The sequence below is a fragment of the Amphiura filiformis genome, chromosome 6 (genome assembly GCF_039555335.1).
Source record: "Amphiura filiformis chromosome 6, Afil_fr2py, whole genome shotgun sequence".
NCBI classification, from domain to species: Eukaryota; Metazoa; Echinodermata; class Ophiuroidea; order Amphilepidida; family Amphiuridae; genus Amphiura; species Amphiura filiformis.
The window spans coordinates 55,758,750-55,781,336 of record NC_092633.1 but is presented as its reverse complement, the minus strand read 5'-3'; the positions used below and the strand labels follow the sequence as shown (position 1 = coordinate 55,781,336).

At 35.5% G+C, this 22,587-nt stretch overlaps 1 protein-coding gene across 1 annotated transcript in view; it reads right to left on the bottom strand.

The window, feature by feature from the left end:
• Positions 1–3,042: 3,042 nt before the first annotated feature.
• The window catches only part of LOC140155666 (ubiquitin-conjugating enzyme E2 E1-like), an 83,717-nt gene continuing 64,172 nt past the window's right edge, over positions 3,043–22,587 (bottom strand). Inside the window, exons 4-6 of the mRNA XM_072178591.1 lie at positions 16,700–16,832; positions 11,254–11,401; positions 3,043–3,868 (exon numbers count right to left, since the gene is read on the bottom strand). Of these exons, the coding sequence (XP_072034692.1) occupies positions 3,771–3,868; positions 11,254–11,401; positions 16,700–16,832 (379 nt within the window). The 3' untranslated portion in view covers positions 3,043–3,770. The remainder of the gene's footprint in view (positions 3,869–11,253; positions 11,402–16,699; positions 16,833–22,587) is intronic.

The window sequence follows — 22,587 nt, the reverse complement described above, 5'->3', positions numbered from 1 at the left end:
GGAACCTCCAGATTGACCCGACATGCACATGTATACCAACTTTTTATAATGAGTATTTTTGGGCCTTTGCGCAAAAAAAGCTGGAGTTATGGCATATACCCCTAGCGTTACACGCATGTGGCTATATGGAATCAGCAAAATCATGTTTTATAAAACCATAATGTAAGATCTTATAATATGAAATTGGTTAATTTTTTTAATTTTTGGCATATTTGTAACATTGTTTACAAATGTCTCAACTTACACCTAAATGGAATCAGCCAAATATGTTGGGTTTGAATGTCGATAGAGCAATTTTGGCATAAGGTCATAATTCATACATTAAATCCCCCATAGAACTGTATTTTTTTTTTTTTTTAAGCCAGTAGGGTTTCTTTCACTTTAACTTGTTATTTCAGCTTAAAATTGGACAGAAACCTTTCCTAACAGTTATTACTAATATTATTTCAGAATTTTCAGTAAAGAATACCAAAATTTGATAGAAATCCTAAAATATGGCTTATTGTGACAGGGACATTCAGTGCTGCACCATCAAAGGATGCAATGGAATTTTCTGTATGGCATTATATGTGTGATAATGTTGGCGCAATTTCAAAGCCAAAGTGCATTACGGGTACAATCATCTTGTGCATCAACATGTTGAAAGGATTAATGAAATATATCTGTGTTCACTAAGTAAACAAGAAACAAAGTTGGAAACTAATTCATAATCTTTCCACACGATTAATACGCCTTCTCAAAGCAACACGTGACTTATCACATCAAAACACCGCAGTAGTCTTAGGAAATGAAAATTAAGATAATTTCTTAATCAACTGCTTTTTGCTTTAAAATTCATTTATTTATTTGCAATTTCATTATACAGGATAGCTCCTTCAGTGACAAAGCACTGCTATTCTAGGGGACCCTGTTACAGAGTGTAAAATGACATCTCACACACTCTATGTGGGATTCTCTCTATCTTTTCTCACACCACTTAAAATAATTATGATCTTGAAAACAGGATTTCCGACAACTGACGTGTTTCGATGTGACGGGTCACAAAATATATGCCCCTTCAATTTATAACAGTATCATAATACATTTTAGTAAAAACATACAAAGCATAGATTACTAATGTAGAGCCACTGAGCAAACTTTTGGTGTGTTGTGATTCATAAATAATTCGGAAGAGCAAGGCAATTCGACTTGCAATCTTTATAAATATACTAGCATGTCTCTTGCACTATATGCTCTCAATTATTACCATATTCATTACAAGTAGATAATTAAAATCACTGTGCATTAATTAACAAACATCGGTATACATCATGCTAATCAATGCTTATACATTACTCTTATACAACTTAAAATAAAAAAAAGAAACCAAAGCACTGTTTGCATGACACACAGGTTGACACTAATAATACTACAGATGTTTGTCCAAACCCAAGAACAAATGCGCTTATTCAATTGAAATCCATACACCCTATGGAAGACATGTCCTTAAATCTCCCACTCAGGGGATGTAGAATTGGAGCCACTCAATTCAGGTGACTACATTTGAAATTCACACTCCCTGTGTGGAATATTAAGGTAATGTCATCCATAGGGGGTGTAGTTTACAAATGGAATAGCGCAATCTTCCTATTAATAAAAATATTTTACATTCACATTTACATGATACTTTTGACTAACTCAAGTCAAAAACTTTTCTTGTGACAATAATGAGTGATATTTTTGTCTTGTAGTTGACAACATTTTAGCACCAAATAAAACAACAAGAAACTGTGTGATATGCCAAGCGAAATGGCTGTCTTTAACATAATGTTTAACCACAAGAGGACTTTCACACACTTGACATAAGTCTACGCTACTCTCATCAAAATTGTTGGCTCTATTTAAAGTGGGTGAAAATTCTGCATTGTGATGCACTTTATCCACCTGCGCATTGATTTTACATCAACAAAACCTTGTGTATACAATGTATATATATATCTAAACAGTCTACTCCAGAGAATTCGTACATACCAAATAAAAGAATACAACAAAATTTAAAAGGAATCCCATGACATTTTCCCAGGGGCTGTGGATAATTTGTGGAACAGCCCAACATCAGCAGCAGGTGTACAATGCCTGTATGACTCACACAAAGAGAACTGGGGGTAAAAGTCCATCACCGAGGGGCAAACCTGCCTTAATTCTTAGGTCAACAATTGGCACATAAAGTCAAATCAGTTGTTCATCAGCGCCACCAAACACTTTGCTCTCAGCTTTTGAGTATCACTCTCCTTCTTGGTGAAATGTCAATCACTTATGCAGGAGTCACTCAAAATTATCATCCATTTATCGTACCTGTGTAGATCTTGTTCCTCCTTGTACATTCTAGTTGTGTGCATATCAATTGCACGTCTTGACATATTCATGCGACGACACAATATGACGACCAGCGTGTGAAGTAGCCCAATAAACACCTTCAACATTAGTGTTTTGAAGCAAAAATTGACTGCAAAATGTTACACACACAGAAGACAGTGCTACTTATGGAGGCTAGTTGCCCAATTGTACATGTGGTGTGTTTATACGGCAATATTGGTTCAACATTTATCTATCTCTGAGATGAAAATCTCAGATCTATCTATCGCCAATTTGAGATACTCTTTTAGCTTAATTACCCCAATTTAAAGCACTTGAGCATCATCAAAACAGTCTGCTCTCTAGATGTATTGATGAGTTAACACAAATGTCAACAAGATCACCTATTCACGCTGGCTGGCTGTATTATATTGATGTCATATATGTAAGCAGAGATACAATCCCTGGGCTCAGAAAGGTAATCCACATTATAAGCATGTTTATGTCCAGATTTGATTGACCTTTCATAGGAGACCAAATTTATGGGCAAATGAAGTCTAGTATATGTTACTAACTCTTGATTCTGGACAGAAAATTAGAATTGATCATTTACTAATTGTGACAATCTTTTATTCAATTGGAACATATAACAGAAAAATACTGGTTCCAGATTAAAATGTCTCAATAATCTTAAACAGGTTATTACCCAAACAGGAGCTTATAAATCTATCCTTCATGCCCTTTTCAAAAGTTAGTTTCCACGAAAGACAAAATCTCTGGGAAATATCATTTTATACATTGCAAGCATTTATTCACCATAAACTGCTCAATAATGCTGCCGCTCTGTGTACACATTGCTGCGCCGCTGAGTGTTCACCTACTTATTTCCCATGCATGCCAAATATCTCCGATAGTTAAGATATATATAGCCAGGCAGACGGGCAGGCAAGAATATCATCATTTTGTGCACATTTACATTGCCGAGCATCAGTGGAGCACATGCAATTTACCGGTATTTTCATTGACGCTCCCCAATTGACAACATGACACAACCACACACGCACTGACATGAAGAAATGTAGAATCTACAACTAGATACGATATCATAGAATATATTTATATATATATTTATATGCACACAGATAAATCAATCTTACTGTTACATTTAATATAACCCTATTCACTGTTAAAACATGTTGCAGGAGCTCACCCTGTTACATACAAGTTTGTGCAAGTGTGTGTGTGACAGACTTTGCCTTATTTTCGCTTGACTAACACAAATTGCAGTGCCAATGAGGATGAGAAATGCCCCTTCTTTAGAGTCTATTTTTCCTTTTTTTTCTTGAAGTGTGCAAATAGAGACTGTACAAAAGTGAAGTATATATGAGGAGAAGGAGGCGCTACACCTAAGAGTAGGCGTAACTAAGGGGCTGGCATCATGTGGCTAATCGACTGGTCCATTGAGCTGCTATTCTATCATGATCCTGACGGTTGGTTATATACTGTGTGGCTATGCTTCCTACCAATGGATCCTCTGCAAGCAAGAAAAAAAGAGAGAAAAAGAATTCATTTTAATGTAAAATCTTAACTCATGGAATGTACTTCATGTACCGTACTTGTTCCATTAACCACCCAGGGCACTTAATGAAATCATTTTGGGTGGGTGTTTGTTTTTTACATTGTTTAGGCCAACAAGACGTAACAAGACGTAAAATAGGCCCAAAATATTCATCTATCACCATCAGTGTGTCTTATGTTTCAGACCATGATTCAGATTTGCGTGGACAATTAATAAACTAATATCAGTTTGCTTGTTGTAAAGTCACTGGGTTGGCACTTATAGGGCATGGGCACTTCGGCAGTTAATGGAACAAATATGGTGTTACTACATGTATAGCCACACTTTGATTCACTTATGGTTCAGACAGGTAAACTATGACCCAGCACAATTCAAAAACAATTTATTCACAACTTCCATGTTATTTCGGTCCGCCTTCAGAAATACCGTGACATCGGCACATGTGTATCTGGCACGTATAAATGACTTGACATGTAACATCATTACCAAGCAGTTTATCAGCAATGCCCACTGTTAGGCCCATCATGTTTTGTTCAGGACCTGTGCTTTTAAAACTCCCGCCACATTACACGGCTATTGAACAGTATACTATAGTGGTTTGAATATGCAGTTCTCAATCATATCGATAGACCAGTCCCTTCCTTTTGTTGATAAAGATTGATGTGACCTTATCTATATAGGCATAGCATGACAGGTTACAAACATTCAAATCACACCTCTGTCTGGATTTATTATACATTTGTATGAAAACTTCATTACAATCCCAACAGAGTAACTGATAAAGTCATTATTTTTGTGTGTGTAAATTTTTTAACTTTACCAATTTCCAACCACTTGGCTTGTTTTTAAATTTACAATTTTGAGTTTATATAGAAAGAAATAATTCACATGTTGTTATTTTCATGATTGATAGTTGCATTGAGTGCGAAAATTAATGTACCATGAAAAATTGCACTTTTACAGTACATACATATCTTCTTGTTTGTGTGGTTTCTTAGGTAATCCAACAATGTCAAAACATGTTAAATATTAGCATTAATTCATAGCACTTGGCGTACTTCATGACTAACAATTTTCTCCCCACTATGTAAATAATATGTTTTCAATAATATGTTTTTACCAGCTCATGACCATGTTTTACCACAATTATTTAATACCTTAAAACACTGCTGAAAGGGAAACTAACCCAATATACAACATTCTGAAAGGTAAAATTGTCCAAAAACGGAGTCAATGTTTGTAATGGGCTATTCCGGGTGGGGTCACTCCCTGGCAGGGGGGACGCATAGGACCGTTACCATAAGTACAAATTACCCCCATTTGCAGTCGATTTCAAGGACAAATCATGAAATTTTACCCCCTTTTTTACTCCAAAACAAGGACAAAATGGTACTCTGAAACACCCCTATTTTTTAGATTCCGAGGACACATTTGCAATTTTGACCCTATTTCAACATTTCAAGGAAGGGATTTTTAGGCCTATGAATGTTTGTTTTTCAGTAATTAACAAGGACATCACAGAATTCAAGTAGTACCCCTTGCATATATCAATCAATCAATCAATCAATCAATTTATTTTTCATCCATTCATTATACAACAATATAATTATGATACAATGAGATACAATAATGATGTATTTTATATACAATAATATAATGGAAAAAGCAACTATTTTTATGAAAAACGTCAATGAGATGGATGAGGACACTGCTAAACGCAGAGCGTGAGGTGCAGTGCCCTCGGCCTAAAGTTACAACATACAACATTTAACCAAAAAATAAAATACGCTATACAATTTTCACTCAAAATCGTGCACTGAGTGCCTATGGACGAGATAGTGAAAGCAAGCAGTTATGGCCACAAGGCTGTCCATGCACTGGGCACACAATTTGGAGTGAAATGATACATAATTGGAAAATATAAAACTGATGGTAAACTAAATAATGTACCAAAAAATTAGGGTGCCGACATAAAGCTGACCTGATAGCAAGAAATGAGAGACCGTTTTAAAGTAGTAATGAAACATGAATGTAATTACGATTCACTTGGCAAATATTTTCCAAGGAGATGTTTTTTCATGTGTTGTTTAAAAACAGCTACCGAAGGTGCGCTTTTCAGGATTGGTGGTAAATTATTCCAAAGTAATGCACCTTGGATTCTGATGGTGTTATATGCAAGGCACGTGTTGGTTTGCTCAATATGGATATCACCTGCATGACGAGTGTTGTAGTTATGCACTTCCCTGTTGATAGTAAAATAATTTTGATCAAGTAGGTCGTTGGGAAAGAGACAATGATAAAATTGATACATAAAAATTACAATTTGAAGAATGTACAAATCATGAATTTTTAATGTTTTAAGTGTTGAAAAAGTGGGTCAGAATGTGCTAACCAGAGTGAGTTAGTGCAGGTTCTGACGAGCTTCTTTGCAACAGGAGAACAGAGTCACGGTGTGAATTATTATTATCAGCCCAGATAATTGCGCAATAGTTTAAGTAAGGATAAACCAACGAGTTGTATAAGGTTGGCAAGGACTCAATTGGAAGAAATTGCTTAACTTTTCTGATGATGCCATTATATTTAGAGATGATATTACAGACGTGAGTGGTGTGGGACTTCCAACTTAAATTATCATCAATTAGGATCCCTAAGAATTTAGTAGTATTAACTTGACCTAATTGTTTATTATCAATCTTAACTTTAATGTCAATGTTGGGATTCCGACTATATTTACTTTTAAATATCATGTAATTAGTTTTATTTACATTTAAGGGATCTAAAATGAGCGTTTATTGCGTTTCGACAGTATTTATTATGGGATATGAGAGCACCTCGACCTATCGAATTGCATTCTGAATACGGCATGTCTTTCTGATATCAAATAATTTTCATTTTTGAAAATCACAATATAATACAAATTTTATGACAAATTATAAAAATTGATATTTTTCAAATTTTTGATATATAACAGTCCTCATAAATTATATAAATCTAATGATATATTCTTAAAGTGTATGTAGCAGGAAGGAAAAGCCGACGGTCAATTGAAATTTTTGACCTTTCATATTGAAGATATGGATTTTTTTCCCAAAAAGACCTAATTTGTTTTGGTGTTTTGGGAAAAAAAATCCATATCTTCAATACGAAAGGTCAAAATTTTCAATTGATCGTCGGCTTTTCATCCCACCTATATACACTTTAAGTATAAATCATCAGATTTATAAAGTTTACTTCAAGTACTGTTAAATATCAAAATATCAATTTTAATGATTTGCCATAAAATGTGTATTAAATTGCTAATTTCAAAAATCAAAATTATTTGATATCAGAATGACATTCTTCGTATTCAGAATGCAATTCGATATGTCTGATGTGCTCTGATGTCCCAAAATAAATACTGTCCAAACGCTCATACCCCAGCCCTTAATGACAGCTTGTTTAATTTAAACCAGTTAGAAATTATTTCAAGATCTTTATTTAGCAGAAATAAATATAAATCAGAACCGAGAACAATATTGATCACAGGATGAGTACAAAGTAGGAAACCAAATTTATTCCTGTGATTTTTTTTATCTGGCCACGGGATCAGGAGAAAATAATAAGAACCCCTTTTCAATTTCGCAGACATTTGTGCAATAAAACACCCTATTTTTCCAATTTCACGGACAATTTTGTCCATGGACATGCCCTAAAAATGACCCCTTTTTCCTTGATTTTGGTGACGATCGTGCGGTCAGTATTGCAAGTTGAGTGACCCCACCGGGGGGCTATTCAGTTTCAAATGTAATCGGTCAGGGTTAATCATTTTGAAATCCATATGGCTTTACCTATGATCCTATATCTTCTACAACTGGTATGAGTATATTCAAATGGAAGCTACCATGGAAGTAAGAGTTCCATGAAGCTACCCAATTGTCTATTGTATTCAAAACTCCCTCTGCTGAAGACTTTTAGGTAAATCTTCCACAGGGGTAGTGTGGATTTTAAATTGAATGGCCAAATACATTTAAGTCTGCCATTAATATCAGGTGCGTAGAACAAATTGAGACCTATACCCAAAGGACAAAAATATCATCACAATCTGTGTGTCAAATCACAAGTATGCAGGTATGTAAGCTATAACTTGAACCCCAATCCTCTGCCAACATTTCAAGTGACCCACTGTATAGTATTTGAAATGTCCCTGCATGCCCCATACTTTCTATGAAATGACCCATATAATTCTATGAGAGAATTGTGCTCATTTCTTCTGCTTCACTTCTGGGCAGCTTTCTTCCATTTATAAAATGACAGTATAGATCTAGAGATGGAGGAAATACGCTTTTGGTTAAGCCCTAGTGATAGCAATGTTATGAGTAGTGATATCACATGATAAAGAATAACTGATTTGTGATAACTGATATGGCAAGTGGTGCAATACAGGGCTATCATTAGTTATTTGTGTATCAACTGTGGCAATCTTCTCGTCACTAGCAAATTAAATGCTAGACACACAAACCGCTTGTTCCTCATACCCCCGTGCAATATTCATAAATATAAAAACAAAAAAGTGTTCGGCAAATCTGGGTAATGCCAATGCGGGTATATTCAATTACAGCACAGATCCTGGAAATAAATCAACTTGGCTTTAATAATTATTTGTGCAACATCAAGAAAATTGATTTGGCTATTGATGAGGACAAAAAATTTAATTTCCCCACTGTATCTGTTACAGTATGCTGACAATAAAACAACTGCACTTGACATTCCACATATGACATTATGCGAAACATTTAAGGCATTAAGGTTCACGCTTCATGCTCACAATAGTTATGGCCCACAAGATTATTTCATTATTACAATTTGGCCAAACATCAAACTGTTGAGAACCCACAGCATTTACAAGCTGTTGCTATTAAATACAATGAAATAACAACTAACAAGATCGGTTGTCAATAATCTCTACACAGTGCCAAACATGAGAGCAATTATAACTCAAAAAGACAACCAATGTTTTCTGCAATCTTGTTCTGTGTAAACATGATGAGTTTGTGTTTATAGATCAAAGCACAGCTATTATGTGCTACAAACGATGAAAACTTCATACCTAGTCATTAGTCAGTCATATTTCAAAACTAAAATGATTGCAAATTTCATGACTGAAATCACTAATATAATTGAAAAATTCACTAAATGTCCACTTTTTGGGGGAGCAAACATTGAAATTGGCCCTTTGAAATTACCCCTTTCTTGAAGTAAAAATTTACAAAAGGTTCACTTTAGTAGTAATAGTACACTCCCTGCGCTGCATGTATCTGCAGGTATCATTGATACATGTAGTCTCTAGTTTACATCTTACATTCACACACATCAATTAATCTCTGTGATAGCAATATGTCTTCCCATTAATATGTGCATCAGTAAATACAGGTTACCTCCATATAAATGTTTCAATAATTCCACAAAATTACTGCTTAAATAAAAGATTGTTGTTGTGTTGTTTTGTTGGAATGCAATAATCAAATTTTAAAGAATTCACTCTACAATTTATGCCTAAACATTGCACATTTGAAGTGTGAGGCAGTGTGTATCATATATTCTACATAATTAGCACCCTACCCTAATAAGTGCTGATACAGAATTTTCTAATTTCGAATTGCTTCCTTATCAAAAAAATGGAAACTATCTATTCCTCCTAAACCAGTCAGACAATGTTAATTTTGACTTCAGATACACTGCATTTTGAATGTTTATTCATGTAAATTCCCAAATAACTCTCATTTCATGATTTCAATAAGCACCCCCTGTAAATGATTGACTAAGTTAAAGTACCTTAGGCTGAACGGAACCATATTAGGTTGAATATAGTATGCACAATATTGACATCATTTATTCTTTCACGCTGAACATGAGCAAGTAGAGTTTAAAGTCTGGCTTCACACTTCTTGATATCATTTATCATGTTGTGAGCACATTATTTGATGCAGTACGCCAAGTAGGCCGATTCCGAGAACATTTTTCTTTTTTTTTTAACCCTCTCAATTTGTGCATTTTGGTAAAATACCCAACGCAAAATTTGATCACTTTTTTTAGGTGAAATATTTCCTGTTTTTATCAACAGAATCATTGACTGCCTCATGACTCTTTCAATTGGTATTTAATTATTTACAAATAATCAAGTTCAAGATTGTCTTTAAAATGAAAAAAAAAATCAAAATACTTGCAGAGGGAGTGCAACCATTATGGATACTTTCACTTACTCTTAAGTGGCTATTCCATGTACCGATATGACGCAGTTGAAGTAATTTCTGTAAAATTTCCTCTCTCTGGAATTTGAGTTTAATTTAATTTTTCTTTCATACCTGTCTTTAAAAGCCTTTAAATCTACCTGAATACTGAGTTTCTGGCAAGATGATGAAAATAGAACATCACTCAGTGGAAAAATCCCCATTGACTTCATGCAAATGTTTGAAGTCCAGAAGTGCCCTCTTACAAAAGTGATAATATTTTGCACAGCACATTTTATCACTTTAAGTGCTCAAAATGAGAGGGTGCCTCATTAAAAAAGTCAATAATTAATTTTTCTAAGAACCAGTCTATGCTGAGAAATGATACATGAATATATACATAAATGTGCTTAAATCACATATTGATCAGTAAAGTACGGTGCTCCACATTAATAGTACATGTAAATCACTTTGCAATAAAATAGAGCTGCTGACATAATTAGCTATATAACAGTCAGTTACATTCAATTTGCTGTTAACTACATCTAATGTATTTGATATTTATTTTGATACTCTGGCACAACAGCCTTTTCCCAAGCATTATTGGTATTATAGATTCTCAATCAATTATGTTTACAGTAAATGTTGTGTGCACTAAATTGCCTTCTGAACTCGCCACCTATAGCACTGCATGGCCCAATTTCAAAAGTATGACACCCATGGAGCTTCTGAAGTTGGATACCACCTTATAAATAATAACCTTACCCTTAAATAGCATCTATGTATATATTTTTTATGACAGGAAATTTTATAAATTCTTTACAAAATTTTTAAAAGAAATTTCTCAAGAGCTGTACAGATCCCCCTTGAGCATACTATTGATTTCTGTCCATATTTAGTACATTTCATAATGGTGTTCCAACAGAAGCGCTGATCAATTGGAAACGCTAACATTTTTTACATTATCTGATCATCGATTCATATTTCAAAAACAAATTGACATTTCTCCATCACCTTAAACCATGTAGTTGTCAATGTATGTTAATTTGTGCTGCGGAAGGTGAAATGAAACCAGTTGATTTTATGCATGTAAAAGAACTTGAACACATTTAGGTTAAGATGTGTTAAACTTACGTGGATTGCAGTCTGATAAAAGTGAACAGATGGAAAGTAGAACCTTAGAGATGGTAAGGGCAGGACTCCAGTTATCTTTGAGTATGTCCAAGCAGATTACACCTTGGCTGTTGATGTTACAATGGTAGATACGTGTCTTGAATGTCACCTGCAAATCACAAGAAAATGAACAGACACATTTAACATGGTTAAGTGTTTAGCAATAACATCTCTAGAGCTACTCTATTCAAGGCATCATTTAGTTAGACTGTTGGTATGACTGTAGATGTCTTGAATGTTTCAAGATTAATAACAAAATAAAAACAATACAAGAGTAAATTAGAGGGCTCCGTAAGTTTTCTGTGATACAGAAAACTGACCAATTTCACAAATGGAGGTAGAAAAAGGGAAACAGGATTTTATATAATTGAAATAAAAAAGTGAATAAAACTGCAAAGAAAAAAAATTGAAAAATGGGTCTAAACATGGTAAAATGGACAAAAAACAGAAAAAATACTAATACTGACATATTGACCTAACAGAATTTCAAAAGTAGAGTTCACAGAAAACTAATGGCTTTAGATTAAATAAATAAATAACTAACAGGAGTATTTAATCTCCCCCACATTATAAATCAACAACAGTGCAATATCATCATCAAAATAATGCCAATTTTTTTAAATGTAGTCAGCATCTGGACAAGAAAATCAGATTCAAATAATTTAATACATTGCATGTGACTTAAAAAGAAATCACTAGAATAAGAACAAGATAAATTTATGTTTTCAAATGTCACTGTGAAGGTAATGTGGACACAAATATTCTGTATCCCTGAAAATAACATGATGTTGTAAGTGATACTGTAAATATTTGCTGCTCATGCTCCTATACTATACACAGACTGGACATGTTCATCAAATTTAATCATGTTTGCATTCTGTCCAGCTTCAAGCATGTTTTGGCTTTGTGGTATATTGAAATGATATGATGGATAGCTGCTCTTCTTCATTTGACATTGACACTTGCAGCGTTGGAAATAGCTGGTATCGTGTAGCAATATACTACACAGTTTTATCAATTTGCTACACAATTTTGGAGTTGAGTAGCATTTTTATGCCATACACTTGTATGTAGTATGTGAATGTACCAAGAGAAAGTAATGAAAGTAAATTTTGTTACGCATAAAAAAATGGACACTTGTAATTTTGATTCTTAATTTACAGGCTGCCTTACCCCCAGCCTTTTAAATACCACTATTAATTATTGTCATAATTGACAGATCTACCATTAAATTATATTGAATATTTTGATGCTCCACTTTAATTTCTGTGCTGTTTCTCCTGTATACAACTGACCAAAGGGGTGTAATTGACCATTGCTTCACTTAAACCCTCTTCATCAATTCACATTCATGAGCTTCTAATATCATGCCTATTATATCAGCATTCATATCAATATATTATTATGTATCTTATCACCTCATCATTTTGTTGGTCATTGATCATAATGATTGGGAATTAATGATGGCTATTTACGCATGCAGCTTCCTCTTACTACGGAAGTCACTGCCTGCCTGCATGTGGACTAGCACTAGTTTGGCTTCCACTCATCGAGTCTGATGGATTCACTTTAAAGGTGCATACATTAAATCAGGGTTCATGCTTTGGTGTGATAATATATCCTGACAAGGTCCTTTAGCAGGGTCATGCAATGTTGTTGGCTTGTTCAGAGGAAAAATGTTCTCTGTATCTAAATTTTTCCTATTAATTTGTTAGAATATCTGAGAGTAGACCTTTAAGTCCGATCGCGCGATGAAATTAAAATGTACATTTAAATTTCATCGCGTGATGCTGTGAGGTTTTAAAAGCATGTGGGGTCTGCATCTCCTTTTATGGTCATTCTGCCGACCTTGATTTTCCAGCAGCCAAGCATGCACGGCTGCGATATCGCAGCGCAATGCTATAAAATTGAACAAAATCCAACTCCATCGCGGACCGAAATTTCCACTGTGATGAGAATATTTACCGCCGAGCTTGTAAAAACCGGGCTCGTAAAAACCGGGCTAAGATTTCAGTTTTTACAGCATCGCAGCATCGAATCGCACTTCGATGTGGAGTAAGAACCGGACTTTAGAACTTCACCAACCTGTCAGTGAACAAGATTAGCTCTAGTCACAGACAGCCATGGCAATATAGTCGGTAGTAATCAGTTTAGGCTGAAGGTGATGTTTTCAGGAGCATGTCACAGTTTGTGGAACATACCGATTGGAGGGACCAAGCATAGACTGTAAAAAGATTTCTTTTTACAGTCTATGGACCAAGTGACTTCTTTGTTCATCTTCTCTCCTTTCTTGTTTCTTCTCTCCTTTCTGATAGCAAAAATTCCCTCTGGTTGTTAGGATTAATGAATGTATTTTTCCCTATATTGATGCATAAAGTCTGCCCATGCATACTTTTATGCTACTGCTGGCTTGCTATAATCTACATTCAATTCTGTGTGAGTCTGTTGCCCATATGTAAGTGTTGTCATGCGTGAAATTCAACCACCAATGAGTAATTATTGAATGAACGTAGTGACCGGCCAGCTAACTCTAACCATACATGATTTGTGATGATCAAGATTGCTGCTGGCTCAATACCAATTACAGATTTAAAAGCAGTGAAATCATCTATGAAAAAAAATACTATTTGATATTTTTTTTAACTATTAATTTTTCACAATTGCCTTAAGGGCTCGGATAGCAACGTTTGCACAGTATTTTTTCTGGGACATGAGAGCACATCAGACATACTTCCATGATACAAGGAATGTCCTGATATCAAATAATTTTGATTTTTTTTTTTAATTCGAGATTTATACAAATTTCATGGCAAATCATTAATATTATTTTTATTTTTGATATTTAACAGTCCTTGAAGTAAACTTGATTAATCTAATGATATGTACTTAATGTGTATGTAGCTGGGAGGAAAAGCCAAGGATCATTTGAAATTTTTGACCTTTCATATTGAAGGTACACATTTTTCCCCCAAAAGACCTAAATATTTTTGTTACCCTGAATTTACATCGCAATAGAAATGACCGGATCACGGCGAGAGGATGGGTAAAGGTGAAATTGCAGTAATGCAAGGTGCTCAGTATAATCACTTTGGTGGACATCTTCACAGCCTACAGATATATGGCTATAACACAATCATGTGGCTAGTATGATTGTGTTTGTTATTATTAGTCAGTACATGTGGGGTTTTCACAAATATGTTCTACATGTATTGTGGTGTATCATTAGCCGAGACAACTCGATAAATGAGGTTTTTATAGATTACCAAACAATATGATCATTAAAAAGACACAAATCTGAAGCAATCAACTGATATTTTTCCGTTTTGAAATTAATGCATCTCCATCACATATCCATCTTTTTTTCCAATGATTTCAATGCACTGATTAATGATTGCATTATATTTTGAATTTGAGTCATATCTTGTTCCTGAATTCCACCCACATCATTTTCAGGTCATAATGGATAATAAATTTGTCTGAGTAGAAAATCTTTCTCCATAATATATAACCATCACACTACATGCATGCATTGCTGAAGGGGGAATCCTATTTTTGGAGTAGACAGCAATAACATTAACAGCAAATAACTGTGGGAGGAGGTTTAAAGGAGGAGACAGCCTCTGGGATGTCTTGCCATTCTATAATAGAAACAAGGTTGCTTGGGGTTGGGAGGGGGACACTGTAAGGGGGAACCTGTCTTTCTTATTCTAACATTATGATGCTTCTATGGCAACAATGCACTGTTCATATAATATACATGTAATTAGTTAGATTGAATGATTGAAAAATGAATTCATAAATACATAGTAGCAAATTTATATGTTATCCAAACAAATCTCAGCAGGCTTCCTGCTACCTTTCAAACTGTGCATTCCACAAGAACCCCTTAAATCTACAAAATTAAAAATTATGCACCACCCCCTGAAATATTTTGGGTCTGTGGACACAAATTCTGTCATGGTTCCTTCAGAATTGTTTTGTTTTGGGTCTATTGACATAAATTCTGTTATGCCCCCCTCCAATTATTCAGGGCCTGTAGACACAATTTGTATTGTGCCCCTCCCTAATTGTTTTGGGTCCGTAGGAATTCTGTTACATGGTTCCCTCCAACAAGAATGTCTTGGGTCTGTAAACAAATTCTGTTATGGTCCCCCCAGAATTGGTTCTCTCTCCACCCCCATTGTTTTGGGTCTGTAGACACTAATTGTTTCACATTCTGGTCTCACATTGAAAAATATTGAGTGGGCCACAATTTGACTTTGCAAAACACCTCAACACAAAGTCTATAAGACATGATCATTATATTAACTCCCTCCACTCCCTCACCACCGTACTTTTTGGCAAAAGGAAAGGAACGAAGGAAGGAATAAAGAGAGAAAAACTTTTTTGGGACTTTCCAGCTGCTTTAAGGCCAGATTCTTATCACTGGCGCTGTATTGTACAGTAGTAAGTTATCACAGTTTAAGTGACTTGCAATGTCACTCATCACTCACTGCGTATTACCAAAGATGATTTGAGTAATAATATACTATAGGATAAGCCACAAGCTCAATGCACAATCATACCTGTGGTGGTATGTCTTGTGCAAGAGATTGACCTGTGGAAGAGGTGGTGGATATTTTTTGTTCTGTAAAAAAATCTAACTGACGAAAAATTACGAACATTTGGTCATTTCTTTCCATTTCTATCATACTGTGAAAAACCAAGTAGCTGAGGTGTTTAGCTCAATATGCTAGGAAATATTGTAACCGATCACCCCATGCTGACTTGGCTAAATAAAGCTGTATTTTTGCTGGAAAAGGTCAGAATTAATAGCAATCGACATCCGCCATCTTTGAGAAATTGGTGTACTGAAAATGTCGACCAAATACGGAATAAGTCTATTTCACTATTGAAACAGTGCGCACAACATTGTCATGCTAACGTATGTACATTTTCAGGGACTGCCTTTTGAGGAGAGTGAGAGCAATCACTCTCTACTGCTCTCCTTAAATCTGATATAGGAGAGTGTTATCTCTTTAGCTTTCCTTAGTTAACCACTCTCTCCTTGAAGGCTCCAGAAGAGCTATTTAATGCTCTCCTGCAAATTCCAAAAGACAGTCCCTGCATTTTAGGCTAAGCGTTACTATGTGTACTGAAAATGCCTAGCAACTGTCAATCAGCTGCTGATGCCTGGGTGCGGATGTGTCAATTAAACTGCCATGAAACGACTTCACTTTTTACACAGGGATGAGAGTACCACAGCACTGGTATTACCCACTATCCACCGCAAAAAAGGTGGTTGATGGTGAGGTTAACTCACATCACCCCACATCACCCTTCACCGGATCTGTTTCTACTGGGGCTATAGGAACACACTACATGATGTGCATGTGTTCTTCAGATCTATGCAAGCCCTGCTACTCACCTTGGGAGGTTTAAATGGATACTCTGGCGAGAAATGGATTTCCAAGAAGAACACACCACCTTCATACACAGAGCCTGGGGGTCCCAGAATAGTTGATACCCATTCATATAGGTTGTCATCTTTTGGACCAGCACTGGAGAAAAAAAGAAGAGAGAAAAGATACACAATAGTAATGAGTGTAGTTGACACAACAAAACATTATTATTTAGAAACAAGTGAAGCCAGACTGTATTACTCCCACCCCCCTTCCCAACTGGTGGGGGCAATCACAAATTACTGAACCTGTGATGTCATATAATCACAGAGTAAATTTGTTCACTATTGTAACAGTTGTGTTTACTCATAAAATGCTATTATGAATACTTGAATATTATATAGCATAAAATTAAAGCATCTGTTTGAAAATTCTTTGACTCTCATTCTAAAAATCTGTACAAATGCAGCTAGGGGTAAAAGAACAAACCTGCACCTTGATTGATACATGTAAACATGTAGCTCGCTTGTAATTTGCAAAGAGATATTTGCCAAGAGTAATAATTTCTTAAATTCATGAAAATTTAAATATTCTGAACAATGGCAGTCATCAGTAGCCCCAATTGTTTTTCTCAATAGTTTACTGGTGAATTTAGTGCAAATGCAAAACATTTTGAAGAGGTTTTGAGTTTATTTTTAGTTCAAGTGTACTACTAAAATAATGTAGTTACCCACTCCACACGCCACAGAAGAAATTGACAATTTGTTTTCTAAAGAAATCACAATGATGTGCACCTTTAATGCTCCAGCACAATTTGTCTGGGTCTTTCATGCACTAAACAACAAAATGTGCTTAGTACAAATGTACATACATGCATCAGAAACAACTCTAAATATAGCTCAATGTCAAGCTATTAAAACCAGACTCAAGTTCACTCAATATCACATTACAGACGATTAATTAAGGCTGGGTTTAGTCAAGTGAATGTAAGCTTTGAATATTAAGTACTAAGAACATAGGGGTACAAAAATAGATGATAGCACATTGCAATAAGAAAGTACAAGGCATTGTTCCCTTCCATTGTTCAGTTTCTAAATGTTCATTAGAAAATGAATGGATTATAACAATTTACAATATTGCATTGGCATTCATGACAGTTATAACTTAATTTTCTGCTTTAAACCTTTCCCTTTTTACCTAATACTGTTTTTTAATGAAATTGACCAGCTAAGCCAAAATATAATATAATTTCTAATACTATGAAACATATACCGGTAATGACATAGTATTCCTAGTCGAAAGCATGCGACAAAGTTGTGATATTTAATCCAATAAAACCAAGCAGTGGCACACAGTATTGTAATCAAGAGACCGGAGGGAGGTTACACGATGTTGGTGGGCCCCCCAAAGCTACCCACTGGGCACGCCATGCTAGTGCGGCTCTTCATGTATTTGTGTGTATAGTTGGTGTCCCTTTCAAGCTCTTTAATGGTCAATGAGCTGCCTCTTATAATAATCAAATCAGCTGCCCGATAAATTCCAGTTGAACTGACTGACTGACCAGATTCATATAAACCTACTCAAAGAGCTTTGTTTTAATTTTTAACGCTAAGTGAATATCATTTACCCTGAATGCAACTGATTATCAATTAACCCCTGCATTATTTTTGTTATATAAATGTTTGATCAAGAAGGCTTTAAATGTCACAATGCAAGTCATCACACTGAAATGAACAAGTAATGCAGACATTCAAATCACAATAAAACACACAAAATATTACACTTGCACAAAGCAAACCAAGAATTATCTGCCTGGCTAGTAGTCAGTACCATATTGTGTTGCATTGACAAAGCCTCTATTTACATACTCAATTACGGCTTTATTTTTGTGACGTTTTAATTTCACAAACTTGGCAGGAAATTCTGATCAATTCAATCGCTGATTTTTTAATTTATCATTTTGCAATCAAGATCAAAGCCTAAAATCACAACAAAATCTTGCTGTTATAAAGCAGCAAGATTCTTCAATCTTCATGTGAGACATTTGCCATGAAAATACAGTGTTTTACAGCACAAGTATTATGTATCAAGCATTCAGATGTTCCCCCACCAGAGGGTGCACTATTACTTCATATTGCCAAATAGACTTGAAACAAGTCTTACACACACACAATAAGGTGTGATTCAAAGCTATATCCTGAAAGTAATAGAAAATCCTGAAAAACAGCATGAAATTGGGCTAAAAATAAAATATGCCAAAAACGGGCTGAAAATCATACAATTGGGTAAAATTTGCCTATCTACAACCAACTCCTAACAGCGCCACCAACGTCAGCTCCAACCGGAAGCAGCCGTCAAGGTGCAGGAATTGGTCAGTCAATTTGAGAAAGTGCTAAGTCTTAGCACGAAACTGTCATTGAGATACGTAACATCAACCCAAAATATTGGATTTGTTCACAAGAATTTTTCAATTTATATCTGGGTAAATTTTGGACACAAAAATCTTGTAGTAAACATACAAATTGATGAGTTAAAAGAGTTGACAGGTCGATAGTCCGAAGGGTCATAAGTATGAAAACCCAATAACTTAATAAATCCTAATCCTTACCCTAGCCCTAAGGGACCGTTCACAAACACTTGTAAGGGGGGGCCTGATGCAAAAAGGGGGGCCCTGAATTTTTTTTGACCCTCCTAAGCGGTGCCCCTGAAAAAAATGGCCACAAATTTTTATGGGAAAATTGAGTTTATATGCTTTTCTATGGGGTTGACCGATAATTTTCATGACAAAAAGGGGAGCCCTGAAATTTTCGAGGTCTGTAAAGGGGGCCCCCGAAAAATGTTTTTGCATCAGGCCCCCCCTTACAAGTGTTTGTGAACGGTCCCTAAACTTCACCCTAACCCATGACCTAAGCCCTAATCTAACCCTAAAGTCCTGACTGTAATCCGAACTCTAACACTAGCCCGCTTTTTTGGACTAATGGCCCTTTAGAAACAGCCAGCACTTCCATTTCTGTATGAACTTCAAACTCCATCAACATATCCAAAATCAGGTATTTTTCTCTTCTAAATCAATGTTGGGTAGCAACTAGCAAGATAACTGAAATGCTAATCCATTTACATGTATTTTGATGCATATTGAGATAACAGACAATGTCTGTTTTAATGTGACAGTGTCCCCGCAGGCTGCATTTACTGCACTCAAATATGTTATATTTATATGAAATGCTTGCTGAATTTAATTGGGATTTTACATTATATTATGTTTAAATGGCTACAATATGTTTCTTGTTATTTGTACTTCCGTATTCTAGATTTCTAAAACTTTTTGATACCCCCTCGTATAGTACAAATGAAATTTTTCCCATTTGGAGGCCCTATAACTTTGTTTGGAAGTAAGATATAGATTTGATTTCAGTACATTTGAATCTAAAACCCGAGTAGAGCATTTGATTGTTCTAGGGGTATAGTTTGGGAGAAAATGGCTTCTTAAAGTTAGACTTTCGCGCGAGTGACAACACACTTTTCATGCTGACCCCCGAAATTTCAAATTGACACTGCAAAAACGAAACAAGAGTTAAGAGGCTCAAATTTTCAGGTTTTTCATTTCTCATTGATATATCAATGCCCAAACTAAGAAAGAAATCCATGAGGCATGGTATACATTTCTTGTTGAGTTGGCATGGAATAACAAATTGTAAATCCACCTTGAAAGTGTTAAAATGAAAAAAAAAAATGGTTGTATCTCATAGACTTCAATAAGACAAACCCTCTCTATATAAACTGTATATAATATCAGACCTGAAAAAATTTATGAATTCAGGAATCTCCTTGCCGGGAAATTTCATGATTTGGAGGGGGAAATAAAGAAATACATATGGGAAATATCTCCTGCTGGAGGGAAATTATGTCATTCTGGAGGGAAATTCTGCCTAGCTTGCTGGGAAATTTAACATTTTTTCCAGGCATGTTTATATACATGTACTAGTTGTTCCAAAATAGCATATTCCATACGATCATTACTACATTCCACTGCAGGTAACCTCCTCATATTTCTCCCATCAATTGTGCCATCTCATGATGTGAAATAACATATCTTTGACCTATATATCGTAAATGTAGGCCTATTAATTGTACAATTGTTACATTAACCCTGCAGACATCTCAACCTGCTTGTTAATACAGATAACATGACTCCAAGAAACACAAGTTATATGTTGTTACCTATAGCTTCAATAATAGCATGCATCCATTTATAAAGACTTTTCTTTGTCTTGTCTGCATACTATTTTCTCAATGTTTCTGTTTTCCTTTTCTGTCTCTCTCTCTCTCTCTCTCCCTCGTTCATTCTCTCTCTCTCTCTCTCCATCTTCTGCCCCATCTCTCATCTCTTTTCCATTTATCTCTATTTTTCAATGCATCTTATTCTTGTTCATAAAGGGATTGACCTACATTTAATTATTACTGTCATAGACAGCACAAATAAATTGCAATGTTATTATTATGATATCTGACATAACAAACTCAATCGCCTCGAGCTGGTTATACTTTTAAATGTCAGATAATTAGTTTCTGCTACAATCAGACAAAACAATATTTCCAATGTGTTCCATCAAATCTTTTTTTCTTGAATATTTCTCAACGCTGGATAAAATATGAGTGATATAGTTGGGAAATGTTTGATCGACATATCAAGGACAAAATGGTGGATTTTTTTGTGTGTGTACAAGCTGTGTTGTTACTAAATACGACAAAAGGCGCAGGCAACTACTATCTGTATTTGTAATGCAATCGAGGTTTAATCTCTAAAATGCATTTGGCATGCAATTTTGACCTACTATACTGCAGACCACTTAAAAACCGAGGATGGTGCTCAGCTGCAGATAGGTCCACTGTTTAAATTTATATCCTTGTCAAACACAGACGCACCTCTGCACAGAAACCTATAGGCATACACATGCACAAAAACACTTAATGAAACAAAATCAAACATACTCTGAATTACAGCGTGTTTATACTGAGCGTACGGCTTTTTGACCCGCTATTTTCCGGGCACAAAATACCGATCATAATCCGCCACCGTTACCCAGCTTGTTTCTACTGAGACCAGAAAGCCGTGTCTCGCACGATGCACGGCATTTTTTCCTGTAAACCGAAGTACGGAAAACAGATTTGACGGTTAATTATATCCTAAATTTAAATGTCTCACGGATGGCAGCTCATGGCATATGACCTACAATCACAATTTAGTATTTTCGTAAAATCCAAATTGCATTAATTTACCAGTGGATCTAGTAATTGGCTATTATGATAATTAATTTACAGCTCATATATAACCAACTCATTAATTATAAAGATATAACCAACTCATTAACTATAAAGAAGTAGGCCTAGACTAAGTAACGTCATATCCATTTTACTTCATCAAGTTCATGCGAGTCACACATGTGTCCAGTGTATATAATATCGGAAAGAAGGAACCTACTACATCATAGGCCTTAGCTAGACTATACAAGTAGAATATAAATCGCGTTATTTTTGCAACACGCATGACCTCGACCCGGCAACCGATGACACGGCTCGTTTCTACTGCGCAGGTTACTCGCTTTGACCCGGTTTGTTTCATTTCATGTGGTGGATCACGAAAGGCGCGCACATGCCCCGGCATGACCCGGCACCCGATTACCCCAAGTCGTTTCTACTGGGCTCGTTACCCGGCACGGCACGGCACGGCACGGCATGGCCCGGAATTTTACCCTCAGTAGAAACACGCAGTTAGATGATCATGTTTCCAGGTTAAAATGATGCATTTGCCTAACAAGAAGAATTTTTGATCAGAATACTCCTCCCTCATAACTTAAGAACTATTTCTAAGGTAATAATAAAACATGTCATTTCAAAAATGTGTACATGTACT